Source organism: Chionomys nivalis, chromosome 5 (assembly GCF_950005125.1).
Source record: "Chionomys nivalis chromosome 5, mChiNiv1.1, whole genome shotgun sequence".
NCBI classification, from domain to species: Eukaryota; Metazoa; Chordata; class Mammalia; order Rodentia; family Cricetidae; genus Chionomys; species Chionomys nivalis.
The window spans coordinates 4,247,769-4,275,343 of NC_080090.1; the positions used below are offsets into that span (position 1 = coordinate 4,247,769).

General features: G+C 43.0%; 1 protein-coding gene across 2 annotated transcripts in view; it reads right to left on the bottom strand.

The window, feature by feature from the left end:
* Positions 1 to 610: 610 nt before the first annotated feature.
* Mark1 (microtubule affinity regulating kinase 1) overlaps positions 611 to 27,575 on the bottom strand; it is a 108,816-nt gene continuing 81,851 nt past the window's right edge. Inside the window, exons 8-18 of one of the 2 annotated variants that reach the window (XM_057769294.1) lie at positions 27,266 to 27,502; positions 27,060 to 27,179; positions 22,172 to 22,271; positions 21,071 to 21,183; positions 18,414 to 18,567; positions 17,916 to 18,109; positions 13,446 to 13,546; positions 10,320 to 10,484; positions 8,454 to 8,705; positions 5,005 to 5,049; positions 611 to 2,666 (exon numbers count right to left, since the gene is read on the bottom strand). In XM_057769294.1, the coding sequence (XP_057625277.1) occupies positions 2,312 to 2,666; positions 5,005 to 5,049; positions 8,454 to 8,705; positions 10,320 to 10,484; positions 13,446 to 13,546; positions 17,916 to 18,109; positions 18,414 to 18,567; positions 21,071 to 21,183; positions 22,172 to 22,271; positions 27,060 to 27,179; positions 27,266 to 27,502 (1,836 nt within the window). In that variant the 3' untranslated portion in view covers positions 611 to 2,311. Of the gene's footprint in view, positions 2,667 to 5,004; positions 5,050 to 8,453; positions 8,709 to 10,319; positions 10,485 to 13,445; positions 13,547 to 17,915; positions 18,110 to 18,413; positions 18,568 to 21,070; positions 21,184 to 22,171; positions 22,272 to 27,059; positions 27,180 to 27,265; positions 27,503 to 27,575 lie in introns of both variants that reach the window. The other variant, XM_057769293.1, reaches the window with a different exon arrangement.

The following is a 27,575-nucleotide window of genomic DNA, read 5'->3' on the forward strand; positions in this document are numbered from 1 at the left end:
CACTCATCATAACATCTTTGTGTTTAAAATCAAATTTTATCCCACAGAATATTATTGGATCATGGTTCTAAAGTAGATTTCATTTTTATCTTGCTATTTTTTTACCTTTTGCTGTTAAACAAAATAACATATCCTATTTTTTAAAAAACAATACAAGGCATATCATATCAAATAGTACTTCGAAAGAGACAAGGAAATCCTGCTATCATATAGCAAGGTGTTTATTTATGCAAACATATTAAAATTCCCCAGTCTTCAAAATGATGTTATATGAACACATGAAATACATACTATAAAGTGAGTGTCAAAATTTCATTTTTAGTTCATGAAAAATATGGAATATGGAAATAAACTTCCCTTCCATAAAGCACAGGGGTTGGCTGGAATGAGAAACCAGAAGCACCCTGGCCTCTGCCTTGGAAGAGGTCTGGAGCCTCTGTTCTGGAATGTATGTCAGTGACCAGAACTCCTGGAGATCTATGACGCTTTCTTGTCAGAACGAGCTCTCGAGAGCCTACAGTCGCCCCCCTTGCTAGCTGAGTGAACCGGCACCGGAAAGAATACGCTCAGAGGGCACTCCAAGCAGAACACAGGTGATCCCGACAAAGAGTAAAAGACAAATGCTTTATTATGAGATATGTTCAAGTAAGGTTTCCGTGTGCACCAGTGAGTGAATGCGGATCTGCATCGAAGGTTTCAAATGAACACCAGATTAAAAAGGGGCTACACAGTTTCTCTTTTGTTGCTTTTCCCTCCCAAACATCGTCCTTCCCTAAGGCAAGAAAACACACCATTTAGAACAGAATGTCAAGAAGAAAGCTACATCACAGGACGGTACAGAAGATAAAACCACCTTCTTCGGTAAGCTGGTACAGCCCATTGCCTACACCGGCAGCTCCCACTCAGTTTCCACGACAGCACCGATCACGGCACTGGCTTGCTTTCCACTGGTGAGCTTTGAGAACACCCTCTGTTTCTCAGGAGTGTGCGGATGGGGCCCATATGCTGATATTACAGTAAATCACAACATTAAATAACATTGCACAGTCAACCTCCAAGGCTTTTCAGTACAAAAGTGAGCGTTAAAAAGGTACTGTTACTAGTGGCTTTACGCCACGCACAGCACTAATTATGAAAGAAGAGAAGGTAAATGGCCAATTACAGAGCTGCACACTACGGGTAGAGTGATGTGGAAGAAACTTGGTAACCTGGGCAAAATATTGAAAACAAATAGGTTCTGAGGGAGCAAAGTGAACCCCGGGCAAGCATAAATTCATACATGAATGTGGCGAGCACGCCTAGCTCTCGGGTCTGAGCACTTGCAGACACTACAGTGGCATGGAAGGACGGAGGCTGGGAAGACACTGGGGCAAATGCTCCCAACGCCAGTCAGTTCCTGAGGCAGCATCATATCTTAGCCAACGCCTTCATCAACACTGTCCGGAGGAGCTTGTGCTATGAGACGCCCCAGCACTCTGGTGGCCCAGTTACCCTGCGCGTACCGAAGGCAGCAAACTCAAGTGCTGGTTTACTGCACAGCAGCCCGGCAAACCCCCGTGTATGTATTCTTTCACTCTCTGCTGCTGATTAGCAGGTCAGAAAACAAAGGGCAAAACAAACTTGGTAAAGACTTGATTCCGGCACTTCTGAGTTAGCTCGAGGCAAAGCTGTGGCTTTCTTTTCACTGTGTTTAGAAGTCTAGGTGCGGACACTGTAAACACGTTGTGTCCCCTGGCCACATCTTGTCTGACACAGGCGAGAGCAAGAAACGCAGGAGAAACAGAATGACACCGACCACTGTCAACTTCTGGTTTAAATTAAAGATGATTTTAAAATAATTTTATAAAGTCCATGCTACAATTTTAAAGACTATTTCTATGCGCTTTTAATTCTGGACACAATTTTTAAAATAGCATGATGGAGGTAAGAATTTAAAAAACCCACCAGAACGTAAGTAACAGGAGAAACCACTTTCAACTCAAAGCATTAAACATACATTTCTGGAGACCCAGACAAGTATACAGGTTTTAAAGCAATCATATTTTATTATACAACTCTATGAACAGAGGATGAACAGAAATACACAATATACTTACCTGTACATGTGAACCTACTTTTTAAGCTACAGAGTCTTATTATAGCTCATACTGATTTTAATTTTACAGTTCATGACTATGTATAACCCTATTGCATTAAGGACAGATTCTACACGGGAGACTCACAGGTGGAACACGCTAGGCCGTCACCTGTGCACTCACAACCTGTACCTCAGCTGTGGGGCATCTTCCCTGATCCTGAAGCTCACACAGCTTCACAGCTTAAGCTCGTTTGCTATTTTGGATGCAATGTTCTTAAAGGCAATGGAGGTCCCAGAGATCCGCTTGAAGCGGACCCCATTCAGCGAGAGCCGAGGTAACTTGCAGACTTCCATCTCCCACTGCACGAGGCTATCCTGCCTCGCGTCACCGTGGACACAGAAGAGCAAGAACCGTTCTTTCTGTTCGTAGTCACAGTTGTTGGCATCCAACACTTTCCGGATCTCTCTCATCATGTCATTGGGGTCCATTGAGCTTGTGGTCTTCATGCTCCATGTGAACCGCAAAGAACGCGGCTTGGAGTCTTTGCCCTCTTCCTTGTCTCTTTCTTTCGGCTCCCCGGATGTACTTCTAGAAGAAGAGGGCAAAGGGGAAAAGTTAAAACAAAAGTTCTGTTCGGCAAAGAAACTGCAAGCATAAAATGCTGAACTTTCCAGTCTGCAGCCCGCCCTCAGAAGGACTAGAGTTGCATGCTACCACGCTGCTTACAAACAGGCCCAGGGCACCATGCACTTTGGCATTTAGCATCTTCAGTCTAAAGCAGCAAACTTTCTCAGGTACATTTGTTCCTGGGAAGGAATTTGCAGTCGAAAGTGAAAACTTAATAGTTTTTTCTATATTCTTCATTTTCTTCATATGTACATACACATACCACAAACACACAGACATGTCCTCCCCATATGCACACACCTATACGCATGCGTACGCACCCCTGTACAAAGATACACCAGACACACAGCAGCCACCACTAGGATTCTCCTGATAAAACACAGTATTAGAATATAAACAGTTCCCCCTTTTCTGCCCTTCTTGTGTAGGAGCAATGCAATGACTCCAGAGGGAAAGTGATTTCCAACCGACAGTCGGGAGGGAGACAGCCACTGTCAGGACTTCTCAACAGCACGCAGGCTCTGCTCTGTCCCGTTTCTCTAAAGGCATGTGCAAACTGCTGAGAAGGCAGCCTGTGGCCTCCACCCCTTTTCTATCACTTCCCTCTCTGCTCTCTCCCAAGGGGACATGCTGGCTTCCATGCTGTCCCTGACCACAGGCCTGTGTGCTCCTCTCCAAGCTCCTGCACAGGCAAGGCTACCCTCTTTCTACACGGACAACTTCCTTTCTTTCCCCCAATCTTTGCTTGTTTTCTCCAGAGTCCCTGATCCCCCAGACTCCTGCCCTTCTTATTCTACTTTCTTTCCCATTCAAGCCATTCGAATACACTATCTCTCGACCTCTCCTGTACCATAAGATCTAGACCATTTGAATACACTATCTCTCGACCTCTCCTGTATCAGAAGATCTAGACTATTTGAATACACTATCTCTCGACCTCTCCTGTATCAGAAGATCTAGACCATTTGAATACACTATCTCTCGACCTCTCCTGTACCACAAGATCTAGGCCATTCAAATACACTATCTCTCGACCTCCCCTGTATCATAAGATCTAGGACATTCGAATACACTATCTCTTGACCTCCCCTGTATCATAAGATCTAGGCCATTTGCCTGCTTCATTTCTGACATATCCCAGGCACCCAGAACAATGCTGAGCACAAGAGATGACCGACATTGAGTTTTGATGTATAGGTATTGCACAAATAGAACCACAAAACCATCTCAAGTGACCATACGAGGGTAGACTTAATGGACTTCCATGACTCAAAGTACCTTGTATTAAATATATTAAACCATCATCCAAATACACATACATTGCCGTTTTGCCTATAAACATCCCTCCCTCATTTGTGAAATTCTCTTTGAAAGACATTTATGCCTTTCCTATAAATACATACATATACATTTATATATGTAAGATATAAAATATTATAAAATATAAAAAGGAATATAAAAAGGCAGTTCCTTTCCTCCCAGATACCTGAACCTCCAAAGTGCTAAAAACTGTAATCTTGAGAAAACAGAGAGTAAGTTACAGAGATACATGCCAAAGACCACGAAACAGACACAGAAATAAATACCAAAGACTACTAAATAGACACGGAAATGCATGCCAAAGGCTACTGAACAGACATGGAAATAAAAGCCAAAGACTACCAATGGACACGGAAATGCATGCCAAAGACTACTAAACAGACACGAAAATAAACACCAAAGACTACTAAACAGACACGGAAATGAACACCAAAGACTACTAAACAGACATGGAAATGAACACCAAGGTCTACTAAACAGACACGGAAATAAACACCAAGGACTACTAAACAGACACGGAAATGCATGCCAAAGACTACCAATGAACAAGGAAAGTATTTACTTTATTGTCTTCTCTACTTTTCTCTGGGAAAAACCCAGAAAGCATGTCAGTGTAGAGTTTTACAATGTGGTCCAAGATCGAATACTTACCTAAATATATCACTATGATGAAATCCTCTGCACATTTAGTGACCTCAGTGTTCACCTTAGTGACCCCACATTACAGAAGGAGAACAGTGCATATTCTCTAGGAAGCCCTCTGTTTCACAGATGAAGCAGACACTCATCTCACAGACAGGAAGCCCAATTCTTTACCAACTATGCAATTCAAAGTTAGTTGAACTTGAAGTTGATGAGCTAGATGACATTAGGAAAGACTACTATTCTTTGAATATAGAGATTCAAAGTGCAGATGCAATCAAATTATCACCCTGCCTGTGCTCACCAGGTGTGGGAGCACCCAGCACCTGTAGCTCACCTGGTTGTGTCGGTTCTGCCGCTGGCTTCGCCTTCACTTGGATCCCTCAAAAATAAAGAGAAGGTGGAGATTTAACAATTTTAAAAGCAATAGGAGATCAAGAAAACCCATAAATAAAAGATACTGAAGTCAGCATCCTCATTAGTCCCAGGTGTGAATCCTTCTTCACACTTTTACCCCAGCACGTGCTGCTGACACTTCTCGAGCGTCCACTAGACACTGTCGATGGGGTATCAGACAGAAACCTAGCTGTTCTCTAAACAAAATCTTCCAACCCAAAGTCAGGACCATAACTTAATAATTTATCTTTTGGCTTAGTTTAGCATAATGTAAGGTTAAGTAAGTTTTAATAACTCTCAATAGCAATACTAGACTTCACTTGTAGAGGTTGTTGCTCAGTTGAACAAATGTGCTAACCATGCAGTCAAACATAGTTGGAGGCTGAGCACCTAAGGCTGTGGTTAGGAGACTGACCAGTGGGTTAAATCTTTTCTGTGCAAGCACGAGGACCTGACTTGGGGCACGTTTTCTGGGGGTGTCCTGAGGACCTGGTGGCCAGCTATGCTAGCCCAAACAGCAAGCCCCAGGTTTAGAAAGAGAACTGTGTCTCAAGAAATGAGGTAGAGAGTGACAAGATGACAAGAGACACAACACCATCTTTTGGGACACACACACACACACACCTAGGGGTGGGGAAACAGATTGATTGAATTGATTAAGAAAATGAGCCTGGGGCTGAAGAGATGGCTCAGCAGTTAAGAGTACTGCCTGTTCTCCCAGAGGACATGGGTTCAATTCTCAGCACTCACATGGTGGCTCACAACTATCTATAACTGCAGTCCCATGGAATCTGATGCCCTCTTCTGGTATGCATGCATGCATGCAGACAAAACACGCATACACATAAACAAATCTTTTTTAAAAAAATGAAAGAAGGTGATCCTAATATGGTTTTCTAACAATAAATACTAATTCTGAAGTAGACCATGAATTTATTTCAGAAGTTATGCCAAGAACCCACGCGCAGTCTTCAGCAGCCTATCCACAAAGGTAAGTCTAAAACAGACTGAAATATGAACAGAACAATAATCTCACTTAGATCTAAATCTGTGAAATAAAACCAGAAAAACTGCTAACTGTCTTTGTATTGAAGGTGACTAATATTTTTAAAGTCTTCCAAAATTCTAACTCTACTGATATTTCAAAGGTGATTGAAACCGAGTCAAGTTATAACCTAATATGCAAATCTAAGAGGTAGCTTATGATAGAACAAAACCTTTGAGAAGCTAGGAAAATCACCATCTGGAACACTTAGGTTTTTTTTTTTTTAATGTTTTAGCCTTTCCACATTTATATTTTTATATAAAATGTGCACAGCAGGGTTAAAGTCAGCACTGCCCTCCTCTCTCCACCCCCTCAGTACAGAGCTGCTGCACTGCACAGCAAACTCAATCCAGGCACTAAACGTTACAGGCCTTCCAAGTCTGCAAGGCTCTAACTACAGGCCCCTTTCCATAGACATACTGTGCAAAGGACATTGCTTTTTTTTCAGAACTGAAAAGAATAATAAATTTATTTGCATTCTCAAATGGGGTTTCTTAAATTTCTGTTTTTATAATAATTGCTATTTTCACTAGGCAGGATATTAAACACTCAGTGCTGTCTGTAAAAGTTATTTCACTCTAACAAACTGAAGTAGACACGTGTCTGAGCCAGTTCACTTGCTCTGATCCACTGCACAGATGTGTAGTGCTCTCTACTGTAGCAACAGAATTACACTGTTGACCTCACTGGAAGATGAAACACCCGTACCCAAAAGGGACAAGTGTCTGACTTTTCTGTCCTGTTCATAGAGTGCACTGCTGGTAAGCTCTAAGCATCCAGAATGGGATCTTCCTTACTCAATCCAGTCACATGTTGGTCTAGCCTTCCTGGGATGGGGCAGCCCAAGGAATTGGCTCTAAGTGATCTGATGGGAGGTGGATAGGACACAACAGCACAGCTGGCTGCAACAGTTCATGCAGCTTAGCATGGCTCTGCAATACAAAAGCAAATACTGTATATACAGCAATCTACACTTTTTTATTTTTTTTTATTTTTTTATTTTTTTTTTTGTTTTTTTGAGACAGGGTTTCTCTGTGGTTTTGGAGCCTGTCCTGGAACTAACTCTTGTAGACCAGGCTGGTCTCGAACTCACAGAGATCCGCCTGCCTCTGCCTCCCGAGTGCTGGGATTAAAGGCGTGCGCCACCACCGCCCGGCCAGCAATTTACACTTAACTGAGCACACAGGCCATTCCCTTCCACTTGGGAAGCCTTCAAGCCTGGTGTAGGAGCAGCAGCAAGCAAGGCAGGATTGCAAGGAGAATGACTTTAAGGACAAACTCCTAGCAGTGTGTAGAGATACCTCTGGGTGGGAAGAACGGAAGCAGGAGGTCAGACAGGAGGAGTAGGCATACCACACAGGCTTATATGTGCCTATACCTATAGTCTCAGCAAGACAAAAGCTAATTAATCCCCTCCTTTCCTATTTCTTTTCTTTTTCTTTTTTTGCAGTCTGTGGGTCAAATGGAAGGTTTTGTGCATGCTAGGTAAGCTATACCCTTAGTCCTAATGGGTGTTTTAAATCAGGAAGTAACTTATCAGAATTATACTATACACACACACACACACACACACACACACACACACACACACACACACACATATATGGATGAAGGAGACCCGGTAGGAGGTGAAGATCGACAGTGGTTTTGACTTTGAGGCAGTGGCAGGAAAGACTGTACTGAGAAGAGCCATTTGCAAACGTGGAAAGGAATCAAAGGCAACTTTGAGGCAACTGGAGGATGGAGCTACCACTTCTAAAATGGAAAGAACGGGGGAGAGTGGGGCTTGGAGGCTGAAACACGATGTAGAAATGTGGAGCTTCGGGCAACTTGATCTATGGGGATGAGGCTCTGGGAGGTCTGGGGTCCAGACTGAGGCTGTCAAAATGAGAGGCCATCTATGGCTGCATCATGAGGAGATAACCAAGGAAAGTCAGAAAACTGGCAGAGAGCAGTCCCAAGTCTGTCCCGTGCATGCTGATGTTTAGAGGTGATGGGAAAGGCAAGGAGACCTTGGAAGGAGAAGCTGGTTTGTGAGGCAGGAAAAACCAGCCTAGAGAGGAAAGAGGCCCAACCTCGAAAGACACTGTAAGAACCAGGGGCCCACAGCCATCTCACTGCTCAGTCCACTGCCCTGGTGACTGACGATCCCCCCAGCACCCTGAGAACAGTTGCCCACACATCCTCTGACTCCTGGCACAGACTGTGGGTGGACTGTAGGTCTTTCTCTCACAAGGTGTCACTCCGCATCCCTGCCCAAACTGCGTAAGATCATTGATGGTCTCTCTGCTAAGATACCTGGATTTGAGGATTTAAGGTTTGAAACCCAACTGTGTGGTACTGACCTGCGGACGAACTTGGAAGTGATCTTGCTTATTATCCCGGTCGACGTTCCCCTTCTGGCGTGTGCAAGGGCACCAGCTTCATGGGACGGGGAGGCAGGCGGCCCATTGTAAGCCGCACTGCGCCGCTCTCGGAGCTGCTCCCCGTGGAAGGTGCTTCGGCTGGAGCTCCCTCGGGGGAAGCGGGTCCTGTCTGGGGTGGCGGCACTAATACTGTGAGCAGATGGGGAAGCAGCAGGAGCTCTCTGGGTTGCACTGCTGGGAGAAATGAAGATACATTATTCAGAATAATGACGGGCGCTTTCACTGGGGCTAAACACTGGGGAGGGGAAAAGTGCGAGTCCTTCCGTTGGTCCAGTGATTTCTGTTTGCATTAGAAATGGGAGCATGGGACAATTAATTTTCCATCTCATTATACAAGGAGGGGAGGGAAGTTTAAAAATAATACACTTCTTGTAAAATTTGATGATTAAAGATTAAGAAATTACTGACATGAAGACAAATACTGTCAGAATCCGGAATACCCAATCTGGGTGCTGCATATGTGTTTTTTACATGTAATCTGCATGGTCTGAAATTTCAAATGTTTCAAAATTCAAAAATTTTTTGAGCACTTCTATGATACTACACATAAAAATTCCATGTGTGATCTCATGTGAAGTCCACTGAAAACACTATGAAATATCTTTAGGCTATACATGTAAGGTATGCCAAGAGTCTAAGTGAACTCCATATCTAAATTCATGTCCTATTCCAACCATCTCATTATGAACATGTGAATATTGCAGAACTGTAAAATGTCCCAAACCCAGTGGTTCCTGGGCCTAGGAATTTCAGATAAGGGTTACTCAATTTGAACATTACCAATGTACGTTGGTTGCTCAGTAACCTGTAGAACAAACTTTATTCTTTGTCAAAAAGCCTTTTTATAACATTACCATTTTTCCACTTTAGACCCTGGAGGATTCAATGCTACGTGGTGCTATCAAAACCTAATTACTGGAGTGAGAGCATGCTCAGATACTCGAGTTCCAGTCCTACGAGAGGCAAAACTCCAAATGTGAACTGAATTTTATATCCAAGCAGCCGCTCCCCTGATACAACAGCTGCTAGGAACCCAAGGTCACAGCGCCTAGCTGGGTTTGTTATGTGTCTTTTCTTTGGCAAGGGTTTCCAGATAGCGTCTTTCTGTGTAGCCCTGGCTTGCTTTCGAGACCAAGCTGACCGCAAACTCACAAAGATCCACCTGCTTTTGCCTTCCAAGTGCTGGTATTAAAGGTGTACGCCATCACATCTGGCTTTTTGTGGATTTCATTTTACTCCCCTCCCCCCAATCGCAGACAGGGTTTCCCCAGGTAGCCCTGGCTGTTCTGGAACCCACTCTGTAAACCAGGTTGGCCTCAAACTCACACCCGCTTCTGCCTCCCGAGTGCTAGGGCTAAAGGTGTGTGCCACCTCCGCCTGATCTTTTTTTAAAGCTTATTTGTGTGCATGTGTACATGTGCGCTCCTGCCACAGCGCATGTGTGGAGGTCAGAAGACAACGTCCAGTTGGCTCTCTCCGTTCACCATGTGGATTCCAGGGATAGACCCAAGGTCACTGGGCTTGGCGGTAAAGCACTGTTACCAACTGCTGATGCTTCTCTAGCCACTCAGCTTACTTAAATGATAAACCAGGCAGCAATGCTTTATGACAGATTAAAAACACAATTGGTTAAGAATATTCTTCTCAAAAATGATTTCAAGTAATTTCAGATAACTGCTACAGCACACAATAAGTGTATACCCAATCAACATTTCCTGACTGTGTCTTTCCCGACCACTCCGGAGGAGACAGTGACCACAGAGAATGAGAAGCAAGAGGACTCACCCAGGCCGGTACGCTTCAGAGCCATCTTTAATGGTTGGCAGTGTGACTTTAATAGGGTGGCCAGAGGTCGACATGGACTTCTGGTGGCGGGGCCGTGCTGAGGCGCCAGCAGAAGCTGCTGTGGAACCCGCAGATGACAAGCTGCTGGCGGACATCTCTGTAAGGCTTGACATAAAAGAAAAGGTAGTTACTAAAACCCAAGAAAGGGATTTCCTGAGTCTCAACTGATTGACACTTTCATGACTGAAACACTTAAAGGAAATGAACACATCCTTACTTATTAACAAATCAATTCCCCATTTAAGGTACGTCCATTGAAAAGTGCTTAGACATGTGTTCTGTACGCATGTGTCTGAGAAGGCAGACATATGTGTGGATGTGTGACAGCTACAGACGAGACGATTACTGCTGGAGACATTTCCCATTCAATTCTAAGACTAGTTCTGTGCGCTGCGTTGCTGTGAATCTTCCTATATCACTAAGCTCTGAGAACTTCTAGCTCTATGAAAACTGCTGTTTCTGTAGCCAGCACCTCCTGTAGCTCCTATCTGTTCACTGTCTGAAGAACAGGTTGGCCAGTATGGGTGTCAAGTAGCTACAGGTCAGCATTTGGTACAGGAGAGACAGTTAATAATTGGAAATCAACTTCAACACCAAGCCTAAAGAATGCCAGGAAGCCACAGTTTCCTTGTGTGCTTTCTCATAGCCTACAACAGAAAAGAGAGCCATGTGAGGTCGGACTGTCCCTGTGCTGAGAAGAGAATTTCATCACAACAGATGCTTCAACCTTTGAGCTACCATGAGTAGTTCATCCAACTACAATAAAACACAATAATGGGCTGGAGAGATGGCTCAGTGGTTAAGAGCACTGCCTGTTCTTCCAAAGGTCCTGAGTTCAATTCCCAGCAACCACATAGTGGCTCACAATCATCTGTAATCAGATCTGGTGCCCTCTTCTGGCCTGCAGGCATACATACATGCAATATAGAATACTGTACACATAATAAATAAATCTTAAAAAAAACCCCAATAAGAAGTTTGTGGTTCTACATTCTTTAGAGGATGAAAAGGAAGCCTTTATTATTTGAGCATAAAGAGTTGATTAATTTAAATCAAGATCAGATAAGCAAATTAAATAAACCTATAACTGCTAAAGAAATAGAAACAGTCATCAAAAAAAGAATTCTACATGATTTTCAAAGAACTAATACCAATACACCTCAAATTGTTCCACACAATAGAAAAAGAAGGAACATTGCCAAACTCTTTTTATGAGGCTACAATTACCCTGATACCCAAACCACACAAAGACATTACTAAGAAAGAGAATTACAGACCAATCTCACTCATAAACATTGATGCAAAAATACTCAATAAAACACTGGCAAATCAAATCCAAGAACACATCAGACCATCATCCACCATGATCAAGTCAGCTTCATCCCAGAAATGTAGGGATGGTTCAACATACAAAAATCTGTCAATGTAATCCACCATATAAACAAACTGAAAAATAAAAACCACATGATCATCTCATTAGATGCCGAAAAAGCTTTTGATGAAATACAACATCCTTTCATGATAAAGGTCTTGGAAAGAGCAGGATATAAGGAACATACCTAAATATAATAAAGGCAATTTACAGCAAACCAACAGCCAAGATCAAACTAAATGGAGAGAAACTCAAAGTGATTCCACTAAAATTAGGAACTAGACAAGGTTGTTCACTCTCTCCATATCTATTCAATACAGTTCTTGAGTTCTAGCCAGAGCAATAAGACAACAAAAGGAGATCAAAGGAATACAAATAGGAAAAGAAGTCAAACTCTCACTATTTGCTGAGGATTATAATAGTTTATATGTGACTCCATAAAAGGTATTTTTATGAGTCTACAACTCATAAACACCTTCATTAATGTAGCAGGATATAAGATTAACTCAAAAAAATCAATAGCCCTCCTTTATATAGATGATAAATGGGCTGAGAAAGAAATCAGAGAAACATCACTCTTTACAACAGCCACAAATAGCATAAAATATCTTGGAGTAACTCTAACCAAACAAGTGGAAGACTTGTATGACAAGAACTTTAAATCTTTGAAGAAAGAAATTGAAGAAGACACCAAAAAATGCTCTCCCACGTTCTCATGTAGGTAGAATTAACATAGTAAAAATGGCAATCTTACCAAAAGCAATTTACAGATTCAAGATCCAGCAATATCACTTTTGGATATAAACCCAAAGGATGCTCAATCATACCACAAGGATATGTGCTCAACTACGTTCATAGCAGAATTATTTGTCATAGTCAGAACCTGGAAACAACCTAAATGCACCTTGACCAAAGAATGTATAAAGAAGCTATGGTACTTTTATACAATGGAGCACTTCACAGCGACAGGTGGGGGTTGGGGGGAGGAATAATGACATCTTGAAATTTGCAGGCAAATGGATGGATCTAGAAAACATCATATTGAGTGTGGTAACCCAGTACCAGAAAGTCAAATATAATATGTGCTCACTCATATGTGGCTTTTAGATGTAAAACAAAGAAAAACTAGCCTACAATTCACAACCACAGAGAATCTAGACAACAAAGAGGACCCTAAGAGAGACAAATATGGATCTAATCTACATGGGAAGTAGAAGAAGACAAGATCTCCTGAGTAAACTGGGAGCACGGGGACCATGGGAGAGGGTAGAAGGGCAGGGGGAGAAAGGGAGAGGAGTGGAGAAAAATATATAGCTGAATAAAAACAATAAAAAAGGAAGAAAATGTGATTATATAATAAAATAAGAAGAATTGGTTGAAGGGTAAGGGGCAGAGGGAAGTCAGAGCAGGGTACACATGGAGAGAAGACCCAGTCTTGTCAGACTGGGATTGTACGCGCACTTTAGTACTGAGAAATATTCCGTTCCATATTTCGTTCAGAAACTTGGAAGTTACTTCTTACTCCCTAAATACACTTGCACCTTTCCGTCCTGTTACACAGGGACACACTCCATTGGAAACAGGTATGGTTGTACCACTCTGCATTCCTTCCCCGTGACCCACACACCGACAAACATTTCAGCAAGGCTATGTGCAGCAATGACAGACACCGCCTTTGGGCTCAGTGACCTCACCTGCTGTCTCTTCCATTCTGCAGCGCTGTATACCGGTCCGTGGTCCTTTCACACACATACGTGTTCCTTCTTGCCATGCTCCCTCCAGAATATACGTTGTTCTTTATAAAGAAGAAAATCAATTTAAAAATCTTAACTATATTAGTGTGAAATCAAATTATCAGAAAAATTTCAAAGCATAATTTTAATTGAGTATACTCACATAAGCAAGATCTATTTTTCTTCTTTCTCATATTTAGATTTTAGAAATGACAAGTGAATCAAAAGAAAACCAAAACAGCAAAGACAAAACAAACAAACAAACAAACCCCACCAGAGCACACCCACTACTGTTTTAGTTTATAGTTCCACAGAGGCAGACAATGGCATTGGGAAGCAACAGGAAGCAGGTTCCATTCTCTCATGGAGTGCCTGGCTGAGAAGGGGCAGAGCAGAGAGTGAATCTGCCCTCAGCCTCAGTATGGACAGGGCAATGAAGGTGGCAGTTCCTCCAGAAGCCTGTGCTCTTCTTTGCCAACTTCACCTCTCTCCAGGTCAGTGTCTGCCTGCTGAGTGTTGATTGGGGGCTGAGCAGTGCAATAGAAGACACTGCCCATAGCTCCCCTGCCCATAGTCCCCTGTTAGGAGACAGGCCACATGTAAACAAGAGAAAGAATAGCAAAAAAGGGGTAGACAGATGAGCTAGCCTCCTAATCACACAGAAGACCCTATACCATCATGCCTGCCAAACACTATTTGTTACCAGCAATAAAAAGGACAGGGGTGATTGTGTCTTGTGTTTTCATTTTGTTGTTGTTTGTAGTGCTGGGACTCCGACCCTGGGTCTTGAACATGCTAGGCAAGCACTTTACTAGCTGGGCCACCCCAAGCCCAGGAGGAGTGACTCAAAAGGGATAAAACACTCTTCCTCTCTGCTCCACTGGAAAATATCTTTCTACCTATTCTAGCTTCTATAATTCTTTAAAATACACAGCTAATTTAACATTTGTTTAGTATGAGCACTAGAAATTTAACAGGTATTTCCTCAAACTCAGATGCAGAAGGGGAAAATCATACAAGCAACTTTATATAAGTACAGTTTTAAAGATCTTTCAGTATGCTGGAGAGATATCTCAGCAGTCCTCTGCAGAGGACCTGAGTTTCCTAGCCTCCATCTCAGAAGCTCACAACTTCCTGTGCTCCAGCTCTGGGGAATCCAACGACCTCTTCTGGCCTCTGAGGATGGCTGCATACATGCAGCGACCACACACACATACACACACACACACGAATAAAGATAATAAATCTTAAAAAAAAGGAACAGAATCATAGAAGAATGCACATCACCCAAAAAGAAAGGCTGAGTATATCTTGACATATGTGTCAATAGGTAGCAATTAAAACCATGCATCTTTCACAAAAATTTTCATGCTCCCATCTAGAAGGAACCTGCACAACCTTAAAAACCAAATACAGTTGTGGAATATTTGTACACTGTGTGAATATGTATTGCTGTGATTGGTGTAATAAAGAGCTGAATGGCCAATAGCTAGGGAGGTAGAGGTTAGGTCAGACTTCCAGGAACAGAGAAGACTCTGGGAAGAAGAAAGTCAGAGTTGCTAGCAAAACATGAAGGAAGAAGGATGGGCAGTGCCAAGCAAGGTAAGGCCACGTGGCAGAATGTAGGTTAATAGAAATGGTTAATTTAAGTTATAAGAGCAGGTAGAGAACAAGCCTAAGCTAAGGTCCAAGGTTTAGTAATTAATAATAAATTTCCATGTTCTTTTTTGTGAGCAACGAAAAAGCTTGCTACATGCAGAATTGCCCTAACTGCCATGGAAAGATTAAATAGCTATGCTATGTCCACTTTTGTTTTCTCCAACAAAAGAAGAACCTACAGAAGAACCACCCCAAGCAATTAGAATGAGTTATTTCATAAGTTCAGGATGAAAAGGGATAGATAGCAAAGGGGAGACTATAAATTTTGACAGAATCTTTTGGTTTATGATAAAATGTTAAATAATATAGTATAATTAATCTAACTTAATGCTTTTTAGAAGTTACTCAATAAAGCCTGAGCACTCACTGTTCACCTCAGCATTACAGATTCTGAGGAAGCTCCTATGTCAATACACAGAGGACTATGAGCATGGGGAGACAGTGTACAAACATGGCAGCACCTGGCTCAGAACTGAGTGGGACACAGCTATGGGCAGGCTGGGGAGATATGGAGTAGCTACCACAGGGAATTCCCCTAGGGACACAGGACTTGCACAATTTGTAGTGATGGGATTAGGATGCAGTAGTGCATAAGGGCAGACACGGAGAGATAAAGCTAAATTGGCCATGCAGAGAAGGTCCAATCTGAGCGGACCATAGGCTAATGTGGAGAGTGGTGGAAGACGCAGGAACAGTGCACTTTTACTGATACATGGAGTGCTGACTTTTGAAACAGTCCTCCAGCTCACAGGGAAATGCTGAAAAAATTATGTCTTTTTATCCTTTTCAAGCAGATCAGGTAGAGGAGAGGAAGCAGCTATACCACCATTCCTTACTTTTATGTGTGAGCGTTTTGCCTGCATGCATGTAAATGCATCACATGGAGGCCAGAGGAGGGTGTTGGATCACCTGGAGCTGGAGTTGTGAGCTACCAGGTGGGTCCTGGGAACCAAGCCTGGCCCTCTGTAAGAGCAAGTGTTCTTGATCACTGAGCCATCCCTCCAGATTTAATATACCACCCATTCTCAAAGGCATGTGCATTCACTTCTTAGACTAGGAAGTGCTGAGTTAAAGACATATTTGAAAAAAGCATAGTCTCAATAACCACACAGAACTGTGGCATCAGAAAACCTACTTGTGATGAAGGTGTGCTGGCTTTGCTTTTGGCATATCACTGCAGATTTTCTACCTAAAGTGACCGACAATGCACTAGATAAAGGGTTCTTCTCTCTCTGCTGATTAGAGTTGATTCTATTTCATTCATGTTGTTTACCCTTATTTATGTTCCTGAATCATGTCCGCTCACCAATATCAATTTCTTAACCTTATTCTCATCATCTGCCCAGCAAGGTATATATTTATGTTCTAATCTCTGCCCCATCCTCACTCCTGTGTTTCTGTTCTAATCTCTGCCCCGTCCTTACTCCTGTGTTTCTGTTCTAATCTCTGCCCCGTCCTTACTCCCGTGTTTCTGTTCTAATCTCTGCCCTGGATATTACTCAGAATTTTCAGTATGTGAACATGTGTGTATGTGTGCCTGTGCACTTACATGTGAAAGTCAGAGGAAACTTTTTTCTCCTCCCACTCTGGGGTCCTGAATGAAGCTCAAGCTTGTCAGACATGGTGACAAGCCCCCTTAGCCAATAAGCCATCTCACTGGCCCTTAACTAAGTTACCTGAGTACATTTAACTCTTGTATATTTTATATCAACATGTTATAGTTCTTTCTCTTTCTGTAAGAATACTTTCTTTAGTACAGTGTTTTTAAATCGTCACTGTGCAGTCAAATAGCTGACATATTTTATGCCTAAGAATATTATTGTATTTTATATTTGAGTGACAGTTTGGCTAGATATAAAATTCTAGACCTAAAATGCTTTCCTTTTACCCCTGAAAGTTTAAAAATACCATTGCATCTTCTGGCATCCACATTACTGATGAACAATCTGAAAGCAATGTAACTTTGCTCCTTTTATGGTCATCAGTTCTCCCTCTAAAATCTTTAAAGATGTCTCACCTTGTTTTCTGGGCATCTACACAATCTGCTTTAGCAAGCCCAGGAGCACATTTTCTTCTGGCTTCCGTTTGCCATCCTGGGCCTTCTCTTTTTACTGTTATCATTCCTTCAAATACTCCCTATATGGCCTCAGAACACTATTATCTAGATTCTGCCCACTCTATTCTCACCCTTCCATCTCTGTTTTCATTCGATCTCTATGTCCTGCTCCTTCCAGGACAGTACTGCGGCCTCTCTTCTAGATCCCAATATAATTTCTAGAGGGTGGCATTTTAAGAGACTTCATGGGACATAAGTGGACAAATTATTAATGAGTCTGCCCTCAAAGAGCAGTTTACGAGTAAATGTAAGATTAAATGCACCAATGTATCATCAGGTAAATATCACAAAAGCAGGACAAGCAGCAGGGGCTTAATGTTCCATTCTGAAGTGAGGCTACGGATTTCAGAATTTTAGCTGGTTGCAGGGCCTCGTGCTTAGAATGCCACCATCAAGAGGCTGAGGTCAGAGGACTACTGTTGCTGTGAGCTCCAGGCTAGCTTGGGCTACTGAGAAAAATGTCTTAAAACAACAACAACAACAAAGAATTCTCTGCACTATTTTGTTCAGTTATATTCATGAGAAGCTTGGGCCCTTTTACATGGCCTTTAAATTATGATTCATTTTGAAACATTTAAAAAGACAAAAGACAAAGCTTTTACAAAATCCCAATGCCACATAAGATCAAGCTGTGATACAGGAGAGCTCTGACTCACACTCGGGCCAGCAGAAGACTTTTTCCTGTCCGGACCCACCAGGGGGCTGGCTGTCACTTCGCTCTTGGATCCCACCATCGTGCTGCCAAGTCTTCGGGCTGTGTCTTTGTCCCAGTCCTCCTTCTGTTCATTTTCCACACTGTTGGCCTGAGGCCTTTTGGTGTATGACACAGCGGGGGGAATGGAGGGACCAGCTGCAATGTGTAGTAGCAAAGTTAGCTGGGAAGCCACGGATAGACTTCCCACAAAAAAGTCTCTGCGTTTGTGTGCTTTACACTCTCAACTAAGATGAGATTGATTACACAAATCAGTTTGGGTCTCCACAATAGAGACCCTACTGATTGTCTAATGGTGAAGGTCTGTGAGAAGGGCGAAGAACGGAAGGAAAGGGAAGTGTGTATTGGGTAAGACACACCACACACACACACACACACACACACACACACACACACACACACAGAGCTAGCCTGTCTCTCATTCTTAGATTTGTTCGCCCACCATGGTCACTGAAGCGGCGCTGCTTCTGGTTGGCTGAGATGCTTCGCTGAACCTTCAGGTGAGCCGGGGACTGAAGAGTGCTGTTGTTCAGGTCACTGCTCGGCCGGGATCGCTGACACAGGTTTCCACTGGACAGTGACTCACCACCTTCAAACTGAGAAGAGCGATCACCCAGATTTTAAAACAGCAAAGTGTTTGCATACATAGAATGATTTGAATTTGAAGCTCTGTAAGGAGCAATTGAAACTAAAAAACAGACTTTAAACTGGCAAGAAGGAAGGGAGGAAGCTGGGTATTGGAACGCTCACACTAATGTAATCTGCTACTGCGCATGACTCCTCAGTTTAGCTAAAACAAGTAAGAGCCACAAAGCACTGCATGGTAACCGCACAGCAGACAGTTTTTAGGTGTTTACATGTTACTTTGTTTAATCATTGCTACAAACCCGTGATATATTAACCTGCATTCTCCAGATGGAAAAAAAACCAATGTTGAGGACATCACTGGGTTTCAAACAGGTGACAACCTAAAATCTATTTTGTTGTTGTTGTTGTTGTTTTACTTTTTGAGACAGGGTTTCTCTGTAGCTGACCATGATAAGCTGGGGCTGACACACAGCCTCTCTCTGTAATTTGAAAGCTGTACGATGCTGGTAAGGTTCGGAGCCAAGCCCGGGACTGCACTGGGAAGTCAGGCTGTTGGTGTCAAGCAGTAAGGATGCTGCTGGTTACAGCAGCAGGGCCGTGGAGAGGTGATCCACCAGCAACTATTCTAAATGTGTCAATGATTATTGTACTAACAAGGATTACTGTACTAAACCTGTTCAACGGCCCTAAGAGCTAAGTACTTTTGTCCATATTTTACAGGAAATAAAGGACGCAGTTGGTGGCTCTGATGGGGGCAGTGAGCCTGATTTGCCATTCACGGTAGCTTCCAACACAATTTATTTCCAATACAATTCATATTTGATTTTAATAGACGCCTGGAATTTGTGTTTGAATTAAAAAGAAAATTAAAGTCCCCAGAGGTCATTTGAAATCTAAGTAGGAACAGTCGGAAGAGGCTAGAAACAACTATTTGGGCCATTCCCCCTAGCTCTCTTGATACTGCGCATGGCCCCTGGTTCCGGTGCTCCTTGGAGACCCCTCTCCATGTAGCAGCTGTTCTTCCTGCTCAGTCGTCTCACCAAGGGCTCAGACAAGTTAATGCTTGTGATGGTTACAACGGTTCCTAGCACGTGCATGCTATATACGGATAACAACTCCCACAATGTAATCAAATCCTTGCTCCAAATCCAGATCTTTATACCCCATCTCTCCTACAAGTGCCATCCAACAAGACTGTCCTCTCACCACCCTGCACTGAGCTAGATTCTCAGTCCATCCGCCCTTCTGATAAAGCCACACACCCTCCTGACATGCCACCTTACGCAAGCCACGCGCCCTCCTGACATGCCCCCTTACACAAGCCACGTGCCCTCCTGACATGTCACCTTATGCAAGCCACACGCCCTCCGGACATGCCACCTTACGCAAGCCACACGCCCTCCTGACATGCCACGCGCCCTCCTGACATGCCACGCGCCCTCCTGACATGCCACCTTACACAAGCCACGTGCCCTCCTGACATGCCACCTTACGCAAGCCACGTGCCCTCCTGACATGCCACCTTACACAAGCCACGCGCCCTCCTGACATGCCACCTTACACAAGCCACGTGCCCTCCTGACATGCCACCTTACGCAGCAGGCACCTGTGAGAAATCAGGGCTCATTCCGTCTTCCCACTGGCGTGTCACATGACCACCATGGTGGGTTTCACCCTAGCTTGTTACAGGTGCCAGCTCTCATCCACTCGCACAGTATCTGCAGCATTCCCCATGGCCAACAATAATGCTGCTGAGATCTACATCGAGGGCTCCTGGACAGAAGGACTTCCGGGCTTTACCCTGATGGTGTCAGCATAGTTTCTGACAGAGACAGCTTCAATAAACTTCAGTTGGAATGTATGATTTTGCTCATAGCTGGTATTTAATTATGACTAATTATAGCCTTTTCTTTTTCTTTCAGAATGCCTCCCACAGATGTCTAGATTTCAACTTTCAATGATCTGGCCTCGGTTCCTATTTCAGTTCATCCTTCTATAGCTGCTTTTCCAAAGCATCTTTTACTCCCGTGGCCCACCACTTACACACAGTTATTTTCTGCACTGTCTGCTTAACATGGACCTCTGCTGCCTACAAGAAGAGCCACTTGACACAAGGCCAGTGCCAGGAGGCACCTTCTTCTGGGGGCTCAGGTATCTACACTGCTGCAGACACACATGCTTCTCTTTGCTAAGGACCCTGTCGTACTGTACACTCACAATAATCACACTGCCTTTGGCTACACCGTGTGCACTACACAACTAACTCTCAGGACGCCATGCTCAAAGTGAAGACTGCGAGAAGAGCTGCTACGGCCAAGCAGGGCAGTGGGCCTGCTCACCCTAAGGAGATCAGTATACAATTCAGCACCTTGATTTGTGATCTCTAATAAGACTACCAGGATCTTCTTGTGATTTTTGGTTCCACAAAGAGACAAATATATTTACTAACATATCTTTACCCATTTAATTCAAGAATTAATCTATATTAATTTAAAAAGACAAAAAACTTACTTCGGGTGGTTTTCTACCTAGAAGAATATAAGTAGCCATGACTTCATCATATTTCTGACTTACTAAGGCATCATTGATTTCATCTCGTGCAAAACCCATGGTGACCATAATGTCTAGAAAAAAAGAAAAGAGAAAAGTTTCTGAAAATGTATCTATTTAGTAAACAATCAGCAAAAATATAGGTCTGCCAATAATGTTAGGAAAAACTAGTTCTTAAAATATTCAAAGTGAGTTTTAACTATATATTCAGATACTATACATTTATAATTTTAACATTTATTTAATTGCTTTGCCTACATGTATCTGTGTGCGCTACAGGCCTGCCTGGGTCTGTGGACATCAGAAGAGGGCGTCAGCTCTCCTGGGAGCAGGGAATTGAGCTTGGGTCTTCTACAAGGGCTACAAGTGTTCTTAACTGGTGAGCCATCTCTCCAGCCCCATTTCTAATTTTTTGTGTGCAGAATTATTTATGTTATGGATTTAATATATTCAGCCAATTCTCATTTCCTGGGGGCATTTCTGAGCTGACTTCCTTTGTCCAGGCAAGGTCTGTACTGTCTGGGCCTCCCACGTGCCCACTCTTCGTTCTCTCTGCTCTCTCTCTCAGCACCTTCTCGGCTACTCCCGAGGAGACGACTCTCGATCCAAGCCCTCTGCGTCCTTTTTTGTCGGCAGTACACAGTTCTGGTATTAAGGCTTTCACAATGTTCTCATTAGGTCATGGGGTCAGGGAAGGTCTGCTAAGCAGAAAGGGAGAAGCAACGTGCCCACAGCTTAGATTTCTGTGTCCTGGACTTTGCTATACATTTTAGTCTGCTCAGTGCTAATAGTTCTAGTGGGTATTATTCCAGTGAGGGGTGCAGGAAGAAATAAGTATGCTTGTCTAGTTTATTTTATTTTTTGCTATAGTTTCCAATAATTGAACAGGACCATAGATATAAATGAAAACAAACTAAAAAACTTGAATATTTTAGTGTTGGCCATTAAGGTGATAATGAAAGTATTTTAAAATAAAAGCCCCACATGAACACTACTGTGCTAGATCAATGGACCAGTTCTTGTAGTCTATGGCAGCGACTCTCACAGTACTTAAACACTTACCTATTCTTTTTGCATCATTGAGATCAAGCTCAGGCTCAGAATATGGTTTTAGTTCTTCTTCTTCATGACCAACATTCATCCACCGGTCTTTCATTATTTGCTAGGAAATAAACTCTAAGTCATGTCTGGTGAATTACAACATTCAACCCACTCCTCAAATGTGAAATTTATTGGTTCACTCAACAAGAGTCATGTGACAATTTCAAATAAAGTTACTCTATCTACTTTAATTAATGGTCCAACAGAAGGTGTGGCTCTCTTGGACACCCAGAATGTTATTGCAACTAGATGAGCCAGTACTCACAAAAAGCAATGCAAAACAACCCTCCTTCCTTTAAAAGGAATATTTTCAAATTAAAGTGAATATTTTTAAATTGGAAAGTTTTAACATGAGAATCTGACTTTGACATTTGCTATATATATATATATATATATATATATATATATATATATATATGAATGATTTATTCATTTTTGGCCTTTTATCAAACTCGTGCATTTATTTTAAAATTCCACTCATCAGAAAGAGGATATCTTGGGGGATGGAAATCTAGGCTAGTCAGTTCAGTTGAGTCAAAGAATTTGGGAAAGGATGATGGTAATCATTAAAGCCCAGAATCAGAAATTAGGTAACAATCAAGGTGAAAACAGGTACTGACGTGAATTATCAGAATCAAATACCCTGTGGTGTAAATGTCAGTCCTGGGCTGTTAAAGACAACTTAGTGGGGTCTAACCAAGGAGTGGGAGGGGACAGCTACAGCTGGGTGAGAGAGAACATCCAGAATACGTAAAGCAACAAACTACAGCTCCAAACTTCTACTACTGGCTAAAAGCTATGCTTACACACAGAGGAGTGCTTTGAAAATAACTGTTTTACAAGTTTACAGACACCCTCCCCCCCACCAACTCACACACAATGCTAGAGCTTACTAACTGTAACTGGCACAAAGGGCTGGAAAGATGACTCAGAGGTTAAGAGCCCTAGCTGGTCTTCCAGAGGAACTAGTTTGATTCCCAGTACCTACAGATGGCTTTTAACCACCTGCAACTCCAGTTCCAGGGAATCCAATTCTGGTCTCTGTGGCCTCATGTGCACACATGATGCACAGACATCCATGCAGGCAAAACATTCACACACATAAAAATAAATAAAATTAAAAAAAAACATAAAAACTACAAATAAAGCTGTGACCATATTTGCCACTATTGGGCTCCCGTGAGGGCAGATGGGCACACACGGCAGGGCTCAGCCAGTGTCATGTCTCCTCCAACCCCGTTGTCCATAGCCATGGCCTGTGTTACTCCATAGCCATGGACCTCAACAAGGGCCACAAAGTGACAAGACTGGGAGGAGATGAGCAACTTATTGGTATAGTCATGAGGAAGGTCATGGCCAAGCACTGATGTTCCCCTACCTCCTCCCCCAAGAAATGTTTGTGCTGAATAATAATAATAATAATAATAATAATAATAATAATAAATGAAGATTATGTAAGACAATTCTTGAGTTCACTACTACTTCAAGGGGGTTTCTTGAGGTTTGCTGTAAGAAATCCTTCCTCTAAAGAGAATGTATAAGACACATTGTGCATCAGTGGCACAGGTGTCATGGGAGTAACCAACCACCTTTTGACTGGATTTAAGCTCATTCCTTGACATGGTACCCAAGCCTGACACTTCTAAAGTGGCCAAGAACTTGAGACTGGATAAGTCATGGGCCTAGGTAAAAACCCACTACTTTTATTCTGCTAAAGAAATGTAGCAATAGCCAGGTGCTGGTGGTGCATGCCTTTAATCCCAGCACTCAGGAGGCAGAGGTAGGTGGATCTCTGTGAGTTCAAGGCCAGCCTGGTCTACAGAGAGAGTTCTGGGACAGATTCCAAAGCTAGAGAGAAACCCCGTCTTGAAAAAACAAAAACAAAACAAAACAAAAAGCGCAATACAATGATGTTTAATGATGTATTGCTAAAGGTCTGTATATCACTCAGCCCTCATCACTTCTTGCAGTAGATAGCAATTAACACAACTAGACAATGTGCAGGGTAACTTAGGAGCAGTCAGCCCTAAAAGGGATATCTTTATCAAACCCCTCCCCTCAAGGCTCAGGGATCTGTTCAGAAGAGGAAGTGGAAAGATCATAAGAACCAGAGGTGGTGGATGACTCCAAGGATACAACAGGGTTGATACACACGAACTCACAGAGACTGTGACAACTTACACAAGACCTGCACAGGTAAAACCACACAGAATCCAGCATGGAAAGGGAGTGGACATAAGTTCCCACACCTAGGCAAGAAGCTATGTGCAGCTGGTAGTTGTTGGAATGCAGACAAATAGTTTTCTCCAGTGGAGTGTCACTGGGCACATCAACCACACTCCAAGGCAGGCCCCATGCCCAGGACTAGTTGGCCATCATAAAATGAACTCTGTGGTTTTGTGTGTGCTGTTTATTTTGTTTTGGTCTCACTGCTTTCATTTTGACTTTGTCATTTCAGGGACCTGTGACCAGCCTGTGTGTAGTCAAGTGTGCAGTATTGCATTTCTAACATGAACTCGTGGGTCAGCATCAGGCTGGAGAGACGGCTCAGCAGCTGGGAGCACTGCCTACTCCTCTAGAGGACCCAGGTTCAGTTCTCAGTGCCTACATGTCAGCTCACAGCTGTCTCTAACTCTAGTTCCAAGGGATCCATGAACTAGACATACATGGGGCATATATATATATATATATATATATATATATATATATATATACACATGCAGGCAAAATACCCATACATATAAAATTAAAAAAATCTTTAAAAAGTCTAATCATCATCATTAGCAAAAGTATATATTAAATTATACAATACAATGAACTCATTGTCATAAGATCAAAATTTTAGATAATATTTGGCTTTTAAATTCTACTCCATGTACTCCAGTGTTTTAACACTCAGGGGTTCACTGGCTTGCACTATGGCCCTGTGTGTGCCAGGCACAGGCTCTCCCATTGAGCTGCAGGGGCTCAGTTGCTGAGTCTGGCTTTGATCCTCAACTCTTCCACAGAAGCTGGGCTTATAAACCTATATCATGAGGTCTGCACAACTTGCAGCCTCGTAATGTTAAGGATCAAAGAGTAAACCATTTGGATAACTATTCTGGCCAAATCTGAAATCAGTAAGTAGTCGTCTTTGAGAGAAGCACATTCACTTTTATTAGCAGCCCACAGAAGGTTGTAAGCTCTGGTCTCCCCAGACGACTGTCTGCATTCTCTCTAGTCTGCCTTCATGTGAACTGCTGTCTCAGCTCTGGGAGTGAAGGGAGTTCCTGGAGGAGTGGATCCCACAGACACCCCCAGCACGAGCACTCAGTTACACACCCACATACATAGATACAATTTAAGGAAATCTTAAAAGAAAAAAGTGGACCCCAGAGCTAGTTCTAGACCCTCAGAACTGACAAGTCAGTGGTTTTCCATTCTGAGTCAACACACACTTTCTATGAATGGGTGGAAGTAAGCTGAGAAAAACAGTAAGAGACATCAGTATTAACATGTCATTTCACCCCCAAAGGAAAAGTCACAAAAAAATTGAGCTAAGAACTAATCACACCTGAAAAAACAATGCAGTAAAAAATACCAATTGATCTGCTTCTTCAAAGCACTTAGTTTCCCAAGTCTTCAATTTCCACCAAAACATACTATGTCTTTTAGAAAAAGTATGTGTGGAAAAGAATGAGGATGCCCAAGTTGAGCTGAGCACTGTGAGCAGGGCTGGCTTCCCAGGGCTGCACCTCCACTGCACCTCATGGTGTGTGCAGAAAGCCCCCGGTTAAACAGAGCACTGAGCAGGAGCTTCACTGCGCTCCCTGTCCTTCCCACGCAGGAAGAAAGACTTTAAAAGTTCAAGTGAGGAATGAGTACTGAATCTTTCAAACTCTAGGCCAAAATATTCCTAAAGACAGATGTGAAGGGGCCAGAGGGGCGGCTGGGAGAGTAAAAACATTTTCCCAGGTTGGTTCCCAGGCCTACATGGCAGCTCACAATCACCTGTGACTCTAGTTCCAGGGGATTTACCCCCATCTTCTGGCATCTCAGGGCACTGCATGTATGTAATTCACATACATGAAAGCAAACACTTTCAACACATAGTCTTTAAAAACCAAAGAAGACCCAGAAGGGAAAAATGACCATCAGTTATCCCAGTTACAGCGTAAGAAGGGAAAGCGACTTGTCATCTTGGTTACTAGGACCTCTGCTGGTTCTGTAACAGTTAGGACATGAAGATAGTGTGTACGGAATGCGTGTGGGCAACAGCAGTGTCTAAAGGAAAAGCACCTGCTTCAGTATACTCTGCCCATGTCTGTAAATTCTCAGTACTGACGAGAAGCTCCTATTGCAGATTTTGGCTTCACGTGATTCCAGATGAAGAGTTAATTGGTTTAGAATTTCCACAATCATTTTCAACCTTCAAAGATCTGGTCAGTCTTAACATAAAGGTTTTTGTTTTGGACCACGTAGTTTCTGACACAGGCTAGGTTTATCCCCTTCAAAAGTCAACTTTGGTGGTGGCGCTCGCCTTTAATCCCAGCATTCAGGAGGCAGAGGCAGGTGGATCTCTGAATTCGAGGCAAGATCTATAAGGTGAGCCCACAGCCAGGAGTATACAGAGAAACCCTGACTTGGGGGCTGAGGGAGTCAACTTTGCCTCCACTGTGTCCGTTATAATAACTCACCAAAGAACGAAGAAGAAATAAGCCTTTGGAGAGACCTACTGTGGGTTTTCAATAAAGAACATTACTTCCTGATGCTGAAAAGGCAAATTAGATGCTGGGCAAACACTGGGAACTGCACCTGCAGCGTCTATGCTGTGTACTGACCATGCACCTGGAACACACAGCACACTCACCTCCAAACTGCCCCTCTTTATGGGATTCAGCACTAACAGTTTCTTCAGGAGATTCTCGCAGTCTGTGGACATGTAGAAGGGAATGCGGTATTTCCCCCTGAGGACTCGCTCACGAAGTTCCTTGGACAAAGAAGGAAAGCGTTTGTAAGTAGCAGTTGGCATTACAGCTCCTGGGGAGAAGGGCATCAGCACCAAACAGCAGGTACCTTTAGGTTCTGGCCATCAAAGGGCAGGGAGCCACTGACCAGCGTGTAGAGAATGACGCCCAGACTCCACACATCCACTTCTGGCCCATCATACTTCTTGCCTTGGAAAAGCTCGGGGGCAGCGTAAGGCGGGCTTCCACAGAAAGTGTCCAATTTGTTCCCCACTGTGAATTCATTGCTAAAACCAAAGTCAGCAATTTTAATATTCATATCAGCATCAAGGAGAAGGTTTTCAGCCTAAGAGGAAAATAATAAAAAGGACAATGTAAAAAGTGTACACAAAATAAAGATGTCCGCTGCACTTCTCTCA